At 41.7% G+C, this 14,893-nt stretch overlaps 1 protein-coding gene across 3 annotated transcripts; it reads right to left on the bottom strand.

Moving 5' to 3' along the window:
- Positions 1 to 7,602: 7,602 nt before the first annotated feature.
- LYSMD4 (LysM domain containing 4) lies at positions 7,603 to 13,741 on the bottom strand. Of its 3 annotated transcripts, none has more exons than XM_027083225.1 (3): positions 13,578 to 13,741; positions 12,162 to 12,451; positions 7,603 to 10,060 (listed from the first exon to the last, which is right to left on the bottom strand). In XM_027083225.1, the coding sequence occupies exons 2-3, from the start codon at positions 12,441 to 12,443 to the stop codon at positions 9,449 to 9,451; spliced, it is 894 nt and encodes a 297-aa protein (XP_026939026.1). In that variant the 5' UTR covers positions 12,444 to 12,451; positions 13,578 to 13,741; the 3' UTR covers positions 7,603 to 9,448. The 3 variants fall into 3 exon arrangements, with proteins under 3 accessions (XP_026939026.1, XP_026939024.1, XP_026939025.1); XM_027083223.1 differs by having other exon boundaries at positions 13,571 to 13,684; XM_027083224.1 differs by having other exon boundaries at positions 13,649 to 13,665.
- Between the last annotated feature and the right edge of the window lie 1,152 nt (positions 13,742 to 14,893).

Here is a 14,893-nt window from a genome sequence, read left to right on the forward strand (position 1 = left end):
CCATGGAACATTTTCTAGGAAGACCATCTGTTAGGTCACAAAACAAGTCGTAGCAAGTTCAATAAGAATGAAATCACACCAAGTATTTTCTCTGAATACAACGGTATAAAACTAGAAATCAATTACAGGAACAACACTGGAAAATTCTTGAATACATGGAAATTAAACAACACTCTCCTGAACAACCAATGGTACAAAAGAGAAATTAAAAGAGAAACAGAAATTTCTTGAGACAAACCAAAATGGAAACACTACATACCAAAATGTATGGGATGCAGGGAAAGTAGTTCTAGAGGGAAGTTCATAGCAATAGACACCTACATTAAGAAATAAGAAAGAGCTCATATAAACCACCTAAATTTACTCCTCAAGGAACTAGAGAAAGAAGAGTAAATTAAGCTCAATGTTAGTAGAAGGAAGGAAATAAAGATTAGAGGAGATTAAATGAAATAGAGACTAAAAAGTTAATAAGAAACTAAGAACCAATCACAAGCACTGAAATTGAAACTGTGATTAAAAATCTTCCAACAAAGAAAAGCCCAGGACCAGATGGCTTCACAGGCGAATTCTATCAAACATTTAGAGAAGAGCTAACACCTGTCCTTCTCAAACTCTTCCAAAATATAGCAGAGGGAGGAACACTCCCAAACTCCTTCTACGAGGCCACCATCACCTTGATACCAAAACCAGACAAGGATGTCACAAAGAAAGAAAACTACAGGTCACTATCACTGATGAACATAGATGCAAAAATCCTCAACAAAATACTAGCAAACAGAATCCAACAGCACATTAAAACGATCATACACCATGATCAAGTGGGGTTTATTCCAGGAATGCAAGGATTCTTCAATATACGCAAATCTATCAATGTGATAAACCATATTAACAAACTGAAGGAGAAAAACCATATGATCATCTCAATAGATGCAGAGAAAGCTTTTGATAAAATTCAACACCCATTTATGATAAAAACCCTGCAGAAAGTAGGCATAGAGGGAACTTTCCTCAACATAATAAAGGCCATATATGACAAGCCCACAGCAAACATCATCCTCAATGGTGAAAAACTGAAAGCATTTCCACTAAGATCAGGAACAAGACAAGGTTGCCCACTCTCACCACTCTTATTCAACATAGTTTTGGAAGTGTTAGCCACAGCAATCAGAGAAGAAAAGGAAATAAAAGGAATCCAAATCGGAAAAGAAGAAGTAAAGCTGTCACTGTTTGCAGATGACATGATACTATACATAGAGAATCCTAAAGATGCTACCAGAAAACTACTAGAGCTAATCAATGAATTTGGTAAAGTGGCAGGATACAAAATTAATGCACAGAAATCTCTTGCATTCCTATATACTAATGATGAAAAATCTGAAAGTGAAATCAAGAAAACACTCCCATTTACCATTGCAACAAAAAGAATAAAATATCTAGGAATAAACCTACCTAAGGAGACAAAAGACCTGTATGCAGAAAATTATAAGACACTGATGAAAGAAATTAAAGATGATACAAATAGATGGAGAGATATACCATGTTCTTGGATTGGAAGAATCAAGATTGTGAAAATGACTCTACTACCCAAAGCAATCTACAGATTCAATGCAATCCCTATTAAACTACCACTGGCATTTTTCACAGAACTAGAACAAAAAATTTTGCAATTTGTATGGAAACACAAAAGACCCCGAATAGCCAAAGCAATCTTGAGAACGAAAAAAGGAACTGGAGGAATCAGGCTCCCTGACTTCAGACTATACTACAAAGCTACAGTTATCAAGACGGTATGGTACTGGCACAAAAACAGAAAGATAGATCAATGGAACAGGATAGAAAGCCCAGAGATAAACCCATGCACATATGGACACCTTATCTTTGATAAAGGTGGCAGGAATGTACAGTGGAGAAAGGACAGCCTCTTCAATAAGTGGTGCTGGGAAAACTGGACAGGTACATTTAAAAGTATGAGATTAGATCACTCCCTAACACCATACACAAAAATAAGCTCAAAATGGATTAAAGACCTAAATATAAGGCCAGAAACTATCAAACTCTTAGAGGAAAACATAGGCAGAACACTCTATGACATAAATCACAGCAAGATCCTTTCTGACCCACCTCCTAGAGTAATGGAAATAAAAACAAAAATAAACAAATGGGACCTAATGAAACTTCAAAGCTTTTGCACAACAAAGGAAACCATAAACAAGACCAAAGGACAACCCTCGGAATGGGAGAAAATATTTGCAAATGAAGCAACTGACAAAGGATTAATCTCCAAAATTTACAAGCAGCTCATGCAGCTCAATAACAAAAAAACAAACAACCCAATCCAAAAATGGGCAGAAGACCTAAATAGACATTTCTCCAAAGAAGATATACAGACTGCCAACAAACACATGAAAGAATGCTCAACATCATTAATCATTAGAGAAATGCAAATCAAAACTACAATGAGATATCATCTCACACCAGTCAGAATGGCCATCATCAAAAAATCTAGAAACAATAAATGCTGGAGAGGGTGTGGAGAAAAGGGAACACTCTTGCACTGCTGGTGGGAATGTGAATTGGTTCAGCCACTATGGAGAACAGTATGGAGGTTCCTTAAAAAACTACAAATAGAACTACCATATGACCCAGCAATCCCACTACTGGGCATATACCCTGAGAAAACCGAAATTCAAAAAGAGTCATGTACCAAAATGTTCATTGCAGCTCTATTTATAATAGCGCGGAGATGGAAACAACCTAAGTGCCCATCATCGGATGAATGGATAAAGAAGATGTGGCACATATATACAATGGAATATTACTCAGCCATAAAAAGAAATGAAATTGAGCTATTTGTAATGAGGTGGATAGACCTAGAGTCTGTCATACAGAGTGAAGTAAGTCAGAAAGAAAAAGACAAATACCGTATGCTAACACATATATATGGAATTTAAGAAAAAAAAAATGTCATGAAGAACCTAGGGGTAAGGCAGGAATAAAGACACAGACCTCCTAGAGAACGGACTTGAGGTTATGGGGAGGGGGAAGGGTGAGCTGTGACAGGGCGAGAGAGAGTCATGGACATACACACACTAACAAACGTAGTAAGGTAGATAGCTAGTGGGAAGCAGCCGCATGGCACAGGGACATTGGCTCGGTGCTTTGTGACAGCCTGGAGGGGTGGGATAGGGAGGGTGGGAGGGAGGGAGACGCAAGAGGGAAGAGATATGGGAACATATGTATATGTATAACTGATTCACTTTGTTATAAAGCAGAAACTAACACACCATTGTAAAGCAATTATACCCCAATAAAGATGTTAAAAATAAATAAATAAATAAATAAAATAAAAAATAAAAAAAAATAAGAAACTAAGAGCTGTTTCTTTGAAAAGATAAACAAAATTCACAAATCTTTGGCTAGACTAACCAAGGAAAAAAGAAAGGACCCAAATCAATAAAACTACAAATGAAAAAGGAGACATTACAACTGATACAAAGATATATGAAGGATCATAAGAGGCTACTACAAACAATTATATGCCAACAAACCAGACAACCAAGAACAAATGGAAAAATTCTTAGAAACATACAACCTACCAAGACTGAATCAGGAAGAAATAGAAAATCTGAACAGACCAACTACTAGTAAGGAGATTAAATTAGTAATCAAAAACCTCCTAACACAGAAAAGCCCAGATGGCTTTTCTGGTGAATTTTACCAACCAATTAAAGGGGAATTAATGCCAATCCTTCTCAAACTATTCTCAAAAATCAAAGAGGGAAAACTCCCAAACTTATTTTACATGGCCAGCATAACCTGTCCTGAAAAGGACACTAAAAGAAAAGAAAACTACAGATCAGTGTTCCTGTTAACTACAGATGCAAAAATTCTCAATAAAATATTAGCAAACTAAATTCAGCAGCACATTAAAAGGATCATTTACCATGATCAAGTGGGATTTATTTCAGGGACTGAAAAATGTTTCAACATTCACAAATCAATGTGATACACCTCATTAATGAAATGGATAAAAATCATGTAATCATCTCGATAGATTCTGAAAAAGCATCTGACAAAATACAACATCTGTTCATGATAAAAACTCTTAACAAATTAGGTATAGAAGGAACATACCTCAACATAACAAAGACCATATATGACAAGCCCACAGATAATATCATGATCAATAGTGAACAGCTGAAAGCTTTTCCTCTAAGGTCAGGAACAAGACAAGGGTGTCCACTCTCAAAACTCCTATTCAATATAGTACTGGAAATCCTACCCAGAGCAATCAGGCAAGAAAAAGAAATAAAAAGTATCAGAAGTGGAAAAGAAGAAATAAAAATGTCAATACAAAATTCTAAAGACTCCACCAAAAAACTGTTAGATTTAATGAACAAATTCAGTAAAGTTCCAAGATACAAAAGTAACAGTAGTGTTTCTATACACTAACAATGAATTATCTGAAAAAGAAATAAAGAAAATGATCCCATTTACAGTTGCATCAAAAACAATAAAATACTTAGGAATAAATTTAACCAAGGACATGAAAGATCTCTACACTGAAAACTATCAAAACAAGACATCAATGAAAGAAACTGAAGTAGATACAAATAAATGCAACGCTATCCTGTGCTCATGAATTGGCAGATTTAAAAAATTTCCATATTACTTAAAGCCATCTATAGATTCAATGCTATCCCTATCAAGATTCCAATGGCATTTTTTACAGAAGTAGAAAAAACAACACTAAAGTTTATACAGAAGCACAAAAGACTCTGAATAGCCAAAGCAATCCTGAGAAAGAAGTACAAAGTGGGTAGCATCACATTTTCTGATTACAAGCTATATTATAAAGCTACAGTTATCAAAACAGTATGGTAGGGCTTCCCTGGTGGCGCAGTGGTTGAGAGTCCACCTGCCGATGTTCATGTCCCGGTCCAGGAAGATCCCACATGCCGCGGAGCGGCTGGGCCCGTGAGCCATGGCCGCTGGGCCTGCACGTCTGGAGCCTGTGCTCTGCAGCAGGAGAGGCCACAACAGTGAGAGGCCCACGTACCGCAAAAAAAAAAAAAAAAGTATGGTAACGGCATTAAAACACACACCAATGGAACAGAATCAAGAGCCCAGAAATAAACTCAGTGATATACAGTCAAGCAATATTTCACAAGGGAGCCAAGAATACTCAATGGAGAAAAGACAGTCTTTCCAATAAATACTGCTGGTAAAATTAAATATTCACATGCAAAAGAATGAAAGTAGATGCCTATCTTACACCACACACAAAAATTAACTTGAAATGGATTAAAGACTTGACTGTAAGACTAGAAATGATAAAACTCCTAGAAAATAATATAGGCAGTAAGCTCTATGATATCAGTCTTTGCAATGATTTTTTGGATATGACAAAGCACAAACAAAATAAAAAATAAACAAGTGGGACTACATCAAAAAAAAAGCTTCTGCACAGCAAATGAAACCATTAACAAAAATGAAAGGATAACCCACAAAATGGGAAAAAAATATTTGTAAACCATATATCTGATAAGAGGTTAGTATCTACAATATATAAACAACTTGCAACTCAACAGCAAAAAATAAATAATAATAATAATCTAATTAAAAACGGGCAAAGGACCTGAATAGACATTTCTCCAATGAAGAAAGATATGAAAGGCCAACAGGTACATGAAAAGCTGTCACTATCACTAACCATTAGGGAAATACAAACCAAAACCATAATGAGATACCACTTCACACCAATCAGAACGTCTTAACATCAAAAGGACAAGAGATAATAAATGCTGACAAGGATGTGGAGAAAAGGGTACCCCTGTGTACTGTTGGTGAGATTATAGATTGGTACAGCCACTATGGTGAACAGTATGGAGGTTCCTCAAACAATTAAAAAACAGAACTACATGATACAGCAATTCCACTTCTGGGAATATATCTGAAGTAAATGAAAACACTATGTCAAGGAGGTATCTGCACCTCCATGTTCATAGCAGCATTCGTTTACATGGAAACAACCTAAGTGTCCATCAAGGGATGAATGGATAAAGAAGTTGTGATACACACACACACACACACACACACACACACAGAGATGTTATTCAGCCATAAAGAAGGTGGAAATCCTGGGACAACACAGACAGATCTTAAGTGCATTATGCTAAGTGAAATAAGTCAGTCAGAGAAAGACAAATACTGTATGATCTCATTTATATATGAAACCTAAAAAAAAGAAAAAAACCAAACTCGTACAAAAAGAGATCAGATTTGTGGCTACCAGAGGCAGGGAGTGAGGTGGAGGGGAAATTGGAAGATGTGGTCAAAAGGTATAAACTTCCAGTTATAAGATAAATAAGTACTAGGGAAGTAATGTACAACATGATGCCTATAGTTTACACTGTTATATGGTATACATCAAAGTTGTTAAGGGAATAAATCCTGAGTTCTCATTACAAGGGAAAAAATTTTTTCTCTTTTTTTTTTTTTTTTGTATCTACATGAGATGATGGATGTTAACTAAACTTGTGGTAATCATTTCACAGTGTATCTAAGTCAATTCATTATGCTGTACATCTTAAACTTATATAGTGCTGTATGTCAATTTTATCTCAATAAAACTGGGAAAAAATGTTAAAATCCCCTTTATAAGCCATCATCTCAGGGCGCATAGCATTCTCCCTCAAACTCAGGCTTTCACAACTAATTCAGAGGCAATGTAAAGAACTAGATTGCTGAGGAGGGGCTGTTTCATGGCTGTGGCTGGGTAGTCCTGCTCTGGGTGACCCTGAGGCTTCTGCTTCGTTTCTGCAGCCTTGTCTCCCCAGAATAAAATGGGAGCATCATTTGCCTGATGACAGATTCCCTAGGCTTTTGCAATATTAGGCACTACAGTTCAACAAAAAGGACTGAAGACTATCTAACAAATCTAATTATTCCTTTACAACATTAACTCCCAAAACACGCTAAAAATGCAGTAAAATATATAGAAAATGAGCTCCATGGTATCTCTTATGTATAACCTAAAACAATTTTAATATTTATTTATTATTTGGCTGCGTCAGGTGTTAGTTGCAGCACATGGGATCGTTTCTGTGGTATGCAGGATCTTTTGTTGTGGCACATGGGCTCTTCTTTGCAGTGCCTGGGCTCAGCAGTTGCGGTGCACAGGTTCTCTAGTTGTGGCATGCGAGCTCCAGAGCATTCAGTGCGGTGTACAGGCTCTCTAGCTGTGGCGTATAGGCTCCAGAGCGTGTGGGCTCAGCAATTGCAGCACACAGGCTGAATTGCCCCCCAGCATGTGGGATCTTAGTTCCCCAACCAGGGATCGTGTCCCCTGCATTAGAAGGTGGATTCTTAACCACTGGACCACCAAGGAAGTCTCCTTAATAAAAGTTTTAAAGTATGTTATGCAGACCAATCAGCAAGACTGTACTTGTTACTACCTGTTCTTCACCTGCTGGGGTAACCTTGGGCCCAAGCCCTGGACAGGCCTCATCCCTTGGATATGGACACTTCCATTTTCTCCAACATCATCCCACATCTTTTAACTCTGAATTACCAGCTCCCTTATTAAAAAGGAGGAATCAATTTTCCTTCACAGAAGAAATTATTTTATTCCATTTGAAAAAAAGTATACAGATATTCATTCTTTGCCTGGCAAAAGTCATTTTCTCATGAGTCTGAGTCCTGCCTGGCGAATTTAATGGTGACAAATGGTTAGAGAAACCTGTGGCCCTAAGGGGCACAGTGCACACAAACGTTTGGCTGGAAAAGCATTTACATGATCAAAACATTTCCTGTAGCAAAGGCTGATAAGTTCATTTTATCCTGAAGACCATTTGCTTTTGAAGAAAACATTTAATTTTGAAGATAATTTAAATTTGCTAATTGAATCCAGGGCAACATAGTTTTTCACATAACTGAGAGGAGAATGAAACTGGAAGCCCATCTCAGGTACTTCTTCGCCACATTCCCCTCCTCTTACATGATGAGCTCTTTTAAATTGATCTCTAGGCTGAATGTGTCAAATGCCTTAAACCTGCCTAAAACCCAAGAGCAGCATGTTTTCCTCCCTGGAGACAGACCTCCCTAAGGCTGAGCCACCAGCCACCCTGGCCAATTTCCACTCCTTCAAGGGACCGAGGCAGGCTCCTGCCCTCACCCCATTCACCCTTGGTCCACCAGCAAGGTCTCAGAGGCCAACCCATGCCCTCCACGAGCCTCTGAACTTAGCACCACTGCTGCCTTGTCATAGAAGGAGACGGGCAAACCCCCAGGCCACTCTTTTTATGGTCTTCCACAGCAAGGGTCACCTCTAGGCCCTCCATTAAGTGTTCAATATTTTAACATTATGAGCTACACTGTATTCACTCAAGGAAAAGTGACTGAGCCCCGTTCCTGTTCTGTGGCTCTAGAAATCCTAAGGATGGAGTCAAGGAAGCAGCAGAAAGCAAGCCCATTCTCCCTGTACCACTCTTCCAGACACATATAGGGGCCAGCAAAAGCTGGATTGATGACTGTTCAGCCTTAGAAGTGTCACATGTTGGGACCTCGGTGAGAGGCACTCATCCTTCTCCCTATACCTACTCCACTCCAGACACTGACCAGAAAGAGCTCCTTCCAAGAATGCTGACTTGGGGGCTCCAGTTAGCAATCACTGTGGAAATGCTCCTCAGGTGAAACAGGGCCATGGCCTCCAAATGTCCTGGCCAGGAAGTGCTTAAAACATGCCTGCGTGTCAGATTAAGGAGCTCTAAAATTACGAGGAACAGAAGTGCTATTTATTCAGTATTATAGCAATTTAGATTTAGGGCTTTTTAAATTCTAGATATGACATTGCCTCAAAAAGGCTGTCTGAGGGGGCAAATGTGAAGCAGGGCTTATTACAATGTCATGTGTCACACTCTGAAACAGGGTGACATCCCATCTCTATTGCACAACACCTTTGTTGGGGGGGACACAAAACTTCATTTGTCACAGCCAGTCACTCCTCCACAGCAGGCAGGGGACAAAGCAAACATCCAGACAACCAAAGCTGATACCAGGGGCTCCCATACTGCAGGTCCATCTGCCAAGGCCATTCATCTCCCTCCAAGCATGTCCAGCTTGGGGACCTACACAGTGCTATTGTGAAGACACTCATGGCCAGTCGACTAAATGCCTTCAAGGAACAGCATCTGTCATGTGTAAATGTCTCTCCTGCCGCTCCTGTTTAGATGTAGGAGGTTGAGGACGCTGGTGTTTTGGCTCCCGCAGCCTTGGATTAGGCGAGTCTATTCCCCATGATGACTGTGATTGACATGATGGTGGCTTCTGAAAACGTGTCCATATGTCACAGAAAAAATGCAGCACGCTAAGATATGGCCAGTGTCGACTGAGGCACATTAGGAGCCCAAGTGCTAAAGCTGCCCTGATTCCTTAGAAACAACAAGAGCTAGTTCTTCCCGTGGGTGGTCTGACTGAACTGGCTGTCTGAAGAGGGGATGGTTGGCAATGGAATCGCTAATTTGGGGGATTGCCCTAGAACTGCACTCACTGCCATCGAGCCATTAGGGACAGCAGTTGTATTCAAGATACTAGGGATCTCACTAGTAGTTTGTATTTTAAAATAGACCAAATAAAACACTGGTAAAACAATTCCAATCAGAAGCATGATAAAAACAGCATTCCACCTCTGAATTCCACAGTCTGCACCGTTTGTAGGTATCTTCGGAGGAGTCGGAAGCAATGGCTGACTGGAGGTCTCTATGCAGCAACTTTCACTCAAAAAGATTTCTGACTGCACTGCATGCTCAATATTGTGGTCAATGCCCTTAAAGAAATCCGTCAGTGTGTTAGACGAGGCCCCGGCACTGACAGCTGCTCTGTCTGGGTCTGGCTGCTCCTCGAAGGTCACTCTGGTCTCTGTAGATGAGCTCAGGAGGGGTCTGAGTTCTTTGTGGGTCTCTGTTAGTATCCCGTGGTTTTTCACTGGAATCTTAACAGATTTCAAAGCATATAAGTCTTGTTCTCTGATGAAGTTGTTGACTTTCTTGATATCTGCAACCTAGGGAAGCCATGAAGACAAACATCACGAAATGATGTAAAGCTCCTTAAAACTAATATCCAAAAAGTGGTGCTTAACCTTTCTGCGTGATGGTCCAAGCCCACACAGCTTAAGAATCTGATGAACACTGGAAAACTGTACCTACACACAAAATTTAGTTTAGGCTGAATAACTTCGTTTTTTTGGCTTTAACTCAGCCTTAATGTATAGCTTAATCATAAGATTTTTTTATAGACTTACAAGTTCGAACAACTCAAGATTAGTTTTGGAAAAGACTTTGTTTGTTTAAAGTGTGCCTTCAACAAAATGCTTTTAGGTGAAACACATCATGGTAAAAGAAGGCTGTACCCTTTCTACATTTAACTTTTGAGAAAACAGTGCCCCCATCTGGGTGACTCTCTCCTGCATCAGAACTTAATTTAGTAGCTGTAGTAGACATTAGCATTCAGCAAACACAAAGCCTCAGCCAGCTCTACAAACACTAGAACCTAGTTCACCTGTAACAACATTTTAAAAGGTGTGCCCTCATGATTATACGACGTTTTCTTCCCCAGAAGCACTGTATGGCCTATAAACTTATTTTTAAAATAAAAGCGACCTAGAGTTAATTCACTTCAAGGATTTCACAACACTTCTTTTCACTAAAAACATGCAGAGAATATGCATCAACTTGAAAACTATAGATTGAAATCTTCTATTCCAATATTAGGACTTGAGGAGAAAGGAACACGACTGTGAGTTTTAAAAAGTAACAAAGTTTATGACAAATTCCTCTCATAATCAAACCTTAATTTTTAAAAAGTAGGGGGAAATATAAGTCAAAGATAGATCCTCCCTCAAGTTATTGTTTGAAAACTTACCAAAAGCATCAGAGATGGACTCTAAGGTTCTAACTCCTAAGTCCACTTAAACTAGAGTGTAAATACAGCCAACAGACTTTATTCAAATCAATCATCTTCATTATTTTCATTACTTAGCAAGTGCTTTTATCATTTAATTGAATTGGGGTGGTGGACATTTTTAATTTATTATATCCCGAAACTTAAGGTGCTTGAGATATTTTTGTTTTTGATCCTAATAAACTAACATTAAATTTATTTACTTCAAATAGGAAAACTAATCACTTCTTAGATACATTATATAGTCCTTTTGGATTTATTAAACATCACTGTTCCAAGAAGCCCACTGCATCTATTCAGGTCTTTGTAGGAGAGGATTCAGTTTTCAACCCTTGCTCGATAAACCATATAGTATGTCTACAGAAGCTGATTATAAGAGTCAAATATAAATCTCAGTACAGTTTACAGACCACTATGTGTCCCTGGAGACCAGTTTATTTCCCTGGGAAACAACACCTCCACACAACATGTTGAGTCATTTGATCCTTGTTAGGTAAATGACAGGCCCTTCAAGGATGAAAAGATTTTTTTTAAATAAGTAGCTTATATAGCCTTAGAGAAAGCCATAGTAGCAGCACAGTGCTAGCAAATTGAAATAGTTTCTATCTAGGAGAAAATGCAGCAATTCAATAAATACCTTCCTACTTACTTTGCCATTGTTAATCACGCTGAATGCTAAAAATATAATTAAAGAGAGAAACAGGGTTATATAGATACACAGCATACAAAGGATAGATCATGCAGTTCTAAAAGAGAGAAGGCAAAACTTTACCAATCAAATAAGCTAAAACCAGCAAGAAAGGTTTAGAAAAAGAAAAGTAGCAAAAAATTAAAGCAAGCATACCAAAGAAATCTTGGATAAACTCTGCGTGGCATCTCTGGCCCCATTAGGTCTTAAATAAAATGTGCTCAAAAGGAAAAAGGTTTCAGAATTTCATTTTGGAGGGACAAGGAAGAGGTGCAGAGAGGGAACTGCCCTGTCACCTGAAATTCCTGACTAATTCCCTCTGTCTCTGAGGAACGGAAGGTACTTCCACCTGCCTTCCATCTCTAGCTAGACAGGGGTATCTTTTACTCTAGAGCAGGCTTCTTCCAACCACCTCTGGGGTCAGAAGGGGTCCCCACCCTTCAGTGAGCTCCTCTGTTCCTCTAAACACAGGGGCTGAAGGGCAGGTGGCACCTTCACCTGTGGAGTTTCTTACTTTGCAGCCATACTGAAGAGCGAGCTTGTTGAGGCTGTCCTCCTGGGCCAGCTCCCGCTGCAGCAGCACCACGTCCCCTGCTCCTGGCTGGTGAGGGTGGTGGGCACCCTTCTTCTGGCACTCCTTGCCCCGGGGCCGCAGAGCTACTTGGTGGGACTCTTCCTCAGAGGAGTCCCCGGAGTCCCCAACACCATTCTCAAACATGTAAATGTGGCTGGTCGGAGTCCTACAGACCATGGCTGGGCCTTGGAAGGTCTTGGCTAACACTTCCTTCTGCCTCATTTTCTTAACTGAAAACCAAACCCCAGGGTTAATTCCACACAAGGCATATTCATTCCTCTGTGGCTACACTGAAGATAAGTGTCTTCTTGTTAGAGATGACTCCTTTCCCTAATATAAATACTCAACACATACCATCGGCACAAAAAATGTCAAAACGTGTTTACGCTGGCTGAGATGAAGGGAGAGAGACAGGCAAATAAATACACTCTATTTTTTCTAATTGCATACTTTTTACGCAGAAAATAAGAGAGTCCTCTTTCTTCTCCCCTTATTCCTCATCCATAGCTATGTCTCCCCAAAACCCACATATGCCGATAAACAACTTCTCTTTTCGGTCCCAGAGTAGTAAAGAAGCAGCTGGGATCACTGCGATGAGAGGTGAAGACTGTTCCCAACTTCCTTCCTTGCACAGACCCTTTGTACAAAAAAATTCTTGCTCAACACTTCAAGCATTCCAAAGTAGCTTCACTTAAGGTCAAGACTAAGGTCACTTACTTAGAAGAACAATGAGACTAAATAATCTTGATTTTGAAACGACTTGAATTATATAACATGTGAGGCAAGCTGGGGGAAGATTTCTGTCAAACTAAGAAATTCGTCCGGTTTCTCACAGGTCCCTTGGCCTTCAGAACCTCCCCGTGTCTGGTTATTTTCACTTCCCGACCAGTGCGGAAGCCACAATACAAGCCTTTCCCCTCTCCAAGTTGCTCGAATGAACTTCCAGAAATGAAATCTCCAACCCGGGAACGAAAGCTTCAAAAAGAGTTGGCTCCGGGTTTCTTCGGAGCCAGGAAGAGATGCGGCCCCATGGGGACAGCGTGGCCACGGAGCGACCCCCCCCCCCCCCCCCCCCACCCCCCTCCCCGCACTCCGGGGGCTCCGCCGGCCCGGATGAAGGAGGGAGGAGGCGGCTCTCCGGGTGCCCGAGGGTCACCTGCGACGGCCCGAGCTCGGGCGGACCCTCCCGTCGGAGCTCAGCGCCTGCCAGGAGCCCCGGCGGCTCGCAGGCCTCAGTTTCCCTCGGAGCTCCTTCCGCGAAAGGGAGCTGACTATAAAAAGGGAGAGCGGCCCGCCTCTATGCTTAGACGGGTGGGGCCCCAACATTCCACAAAGGCACGACCTCCGACCTCTGACCTCCACCCCAGAAATCTCGGGGCAGTCCTCGACGGTCTGGGACGCTGCACCTCCAGCTGCAGGACGCTGACCTCAGAGACCCAGGAGTGGCGGCTCGCCACCCAGCCGACGAGCTGTGCGACGCCGCAGCACCGCAACAGGCGCACGCAATTCCCCCTCCCACAAGCCGGGTACCTCAGCGTCCGGGATCCGCCGAGACCGATCGCAGCCGCCGCTGCTGCGCCTGCCGATTGGCTGCGGAAATCAGCAGGTTCCCGGGGGCGGGGACGGCGAGGCAACCAATGAAATCAGCGGTGGGCAGGGACTGGGACGAGCCGGGCAGTGCTGAGACGTCAGCACAGGACCTGCGGGGAGCGAGGCCCCGGGGGCGGGGCCGGGGCCGGGGCCCTGGGTCTGGGGCGGGGCCTCAGCTCCTGGACTGACGCTTGCCACACCCGCCCGCCTGCAGCTGCTGCACCGGCTAGTTCTGGCTCCAGTTTGTGCCTCTGCTCTCTCTCCCAGCTTTCCGCTGAGCCTCGGCTTTTTCACCCCGCCCTATGTCCATGGTCTGTAACGAGAGCTCAGATACCCAGTAGAGTCGGTGTCACCAGCTGAGGCCTCCGGCGGAAAAGGAGCCCCTCTGGCTCGGTCTAGGAGGGTGAGGGGTCTCCGCATGCTGAGCCATCTCTGGCCAGAACACAGGAGGAGTTTGCTTCGCCGCGCCCCGCCCAAGAGGATAAAAAAGAAAAGTCCACCAATGTAAAACACTGAACCACGCAAACACGGACCAAGGAAACATAATTTATCAAGTGTCAGATGGCAGAGGACTCCTTAAGCTTAAACGTGCTGGATGAACTCTTTCACACACTAAAGCACAAAAGTTTAAAACTGCAAAAGATTAAAATCCTTAATTGAGAGAGACCTCATTGAATTAATAAGAAACACACTAAGATTCCGGTAGATAAATAGATGAAGAGCATTGAGTACACAATTCTGCAGAAGCAGAACACAAATGGCTATCAGGGAAGAGAAATTAACCCTCACTAGCAATCAAATTAAACCACAAAGCAAAAGGATTAAAACAGTAAGATCTCAGAAACCCCTTCTATGGCTTTCCATCCCACTTAGAATAAAAGTCAAGTTCTTTACCTTGGCAGACAAAGTCCAGGGTGGTGTGAGGGCTCCAACACAATCTACCTGTTCCTTTCAGCTACGCCCCACTTTTCTCTGGCCTTTAAACACCCAGATCTCCCACCTCTGGCCCTTCACAGGAATGTCCTTCTCTCAGCTGCTGGCATGGCTAGACCTTCTGACCCTCAGGCCTCAGATAAGTCACC

The sequence above is a fragment of the Aethalodelphis obliquidens genome, unplaced genomic scaffold (assembly GCF_003676395.1).
Source record: "Aethalodelphis obliquidens isolate GAN/ISIS:26980383/991018 unplaced genomic scaffold, ASM367639v1 scaffold49, whole genome shotgun sequence".
NCBI classification, from domain to species: Eukaryota; Metazoa; Chordata; class Mammalia; order Artiodactyla; family Delphinidae; genus Aethalodelphis; species Aethalodelphis obliquidens.

Coding starts and splice junctions, on each gene's coding strand:
- LYSMD4 (XM_027083225.1), bottom strand. CDS start 12,443: ATGAGGCAGAAGGAAGTGTTAGCCAAGACCTTCCAAGGCCCAGCCATG. Junction 10,061..12,161: donor CTCTTCAGTATGGCTGCAAA/GTAAGAAACTCC, acceptor TGGCTTCCCTAG/GTTGCAGATATCAAGAAAGT.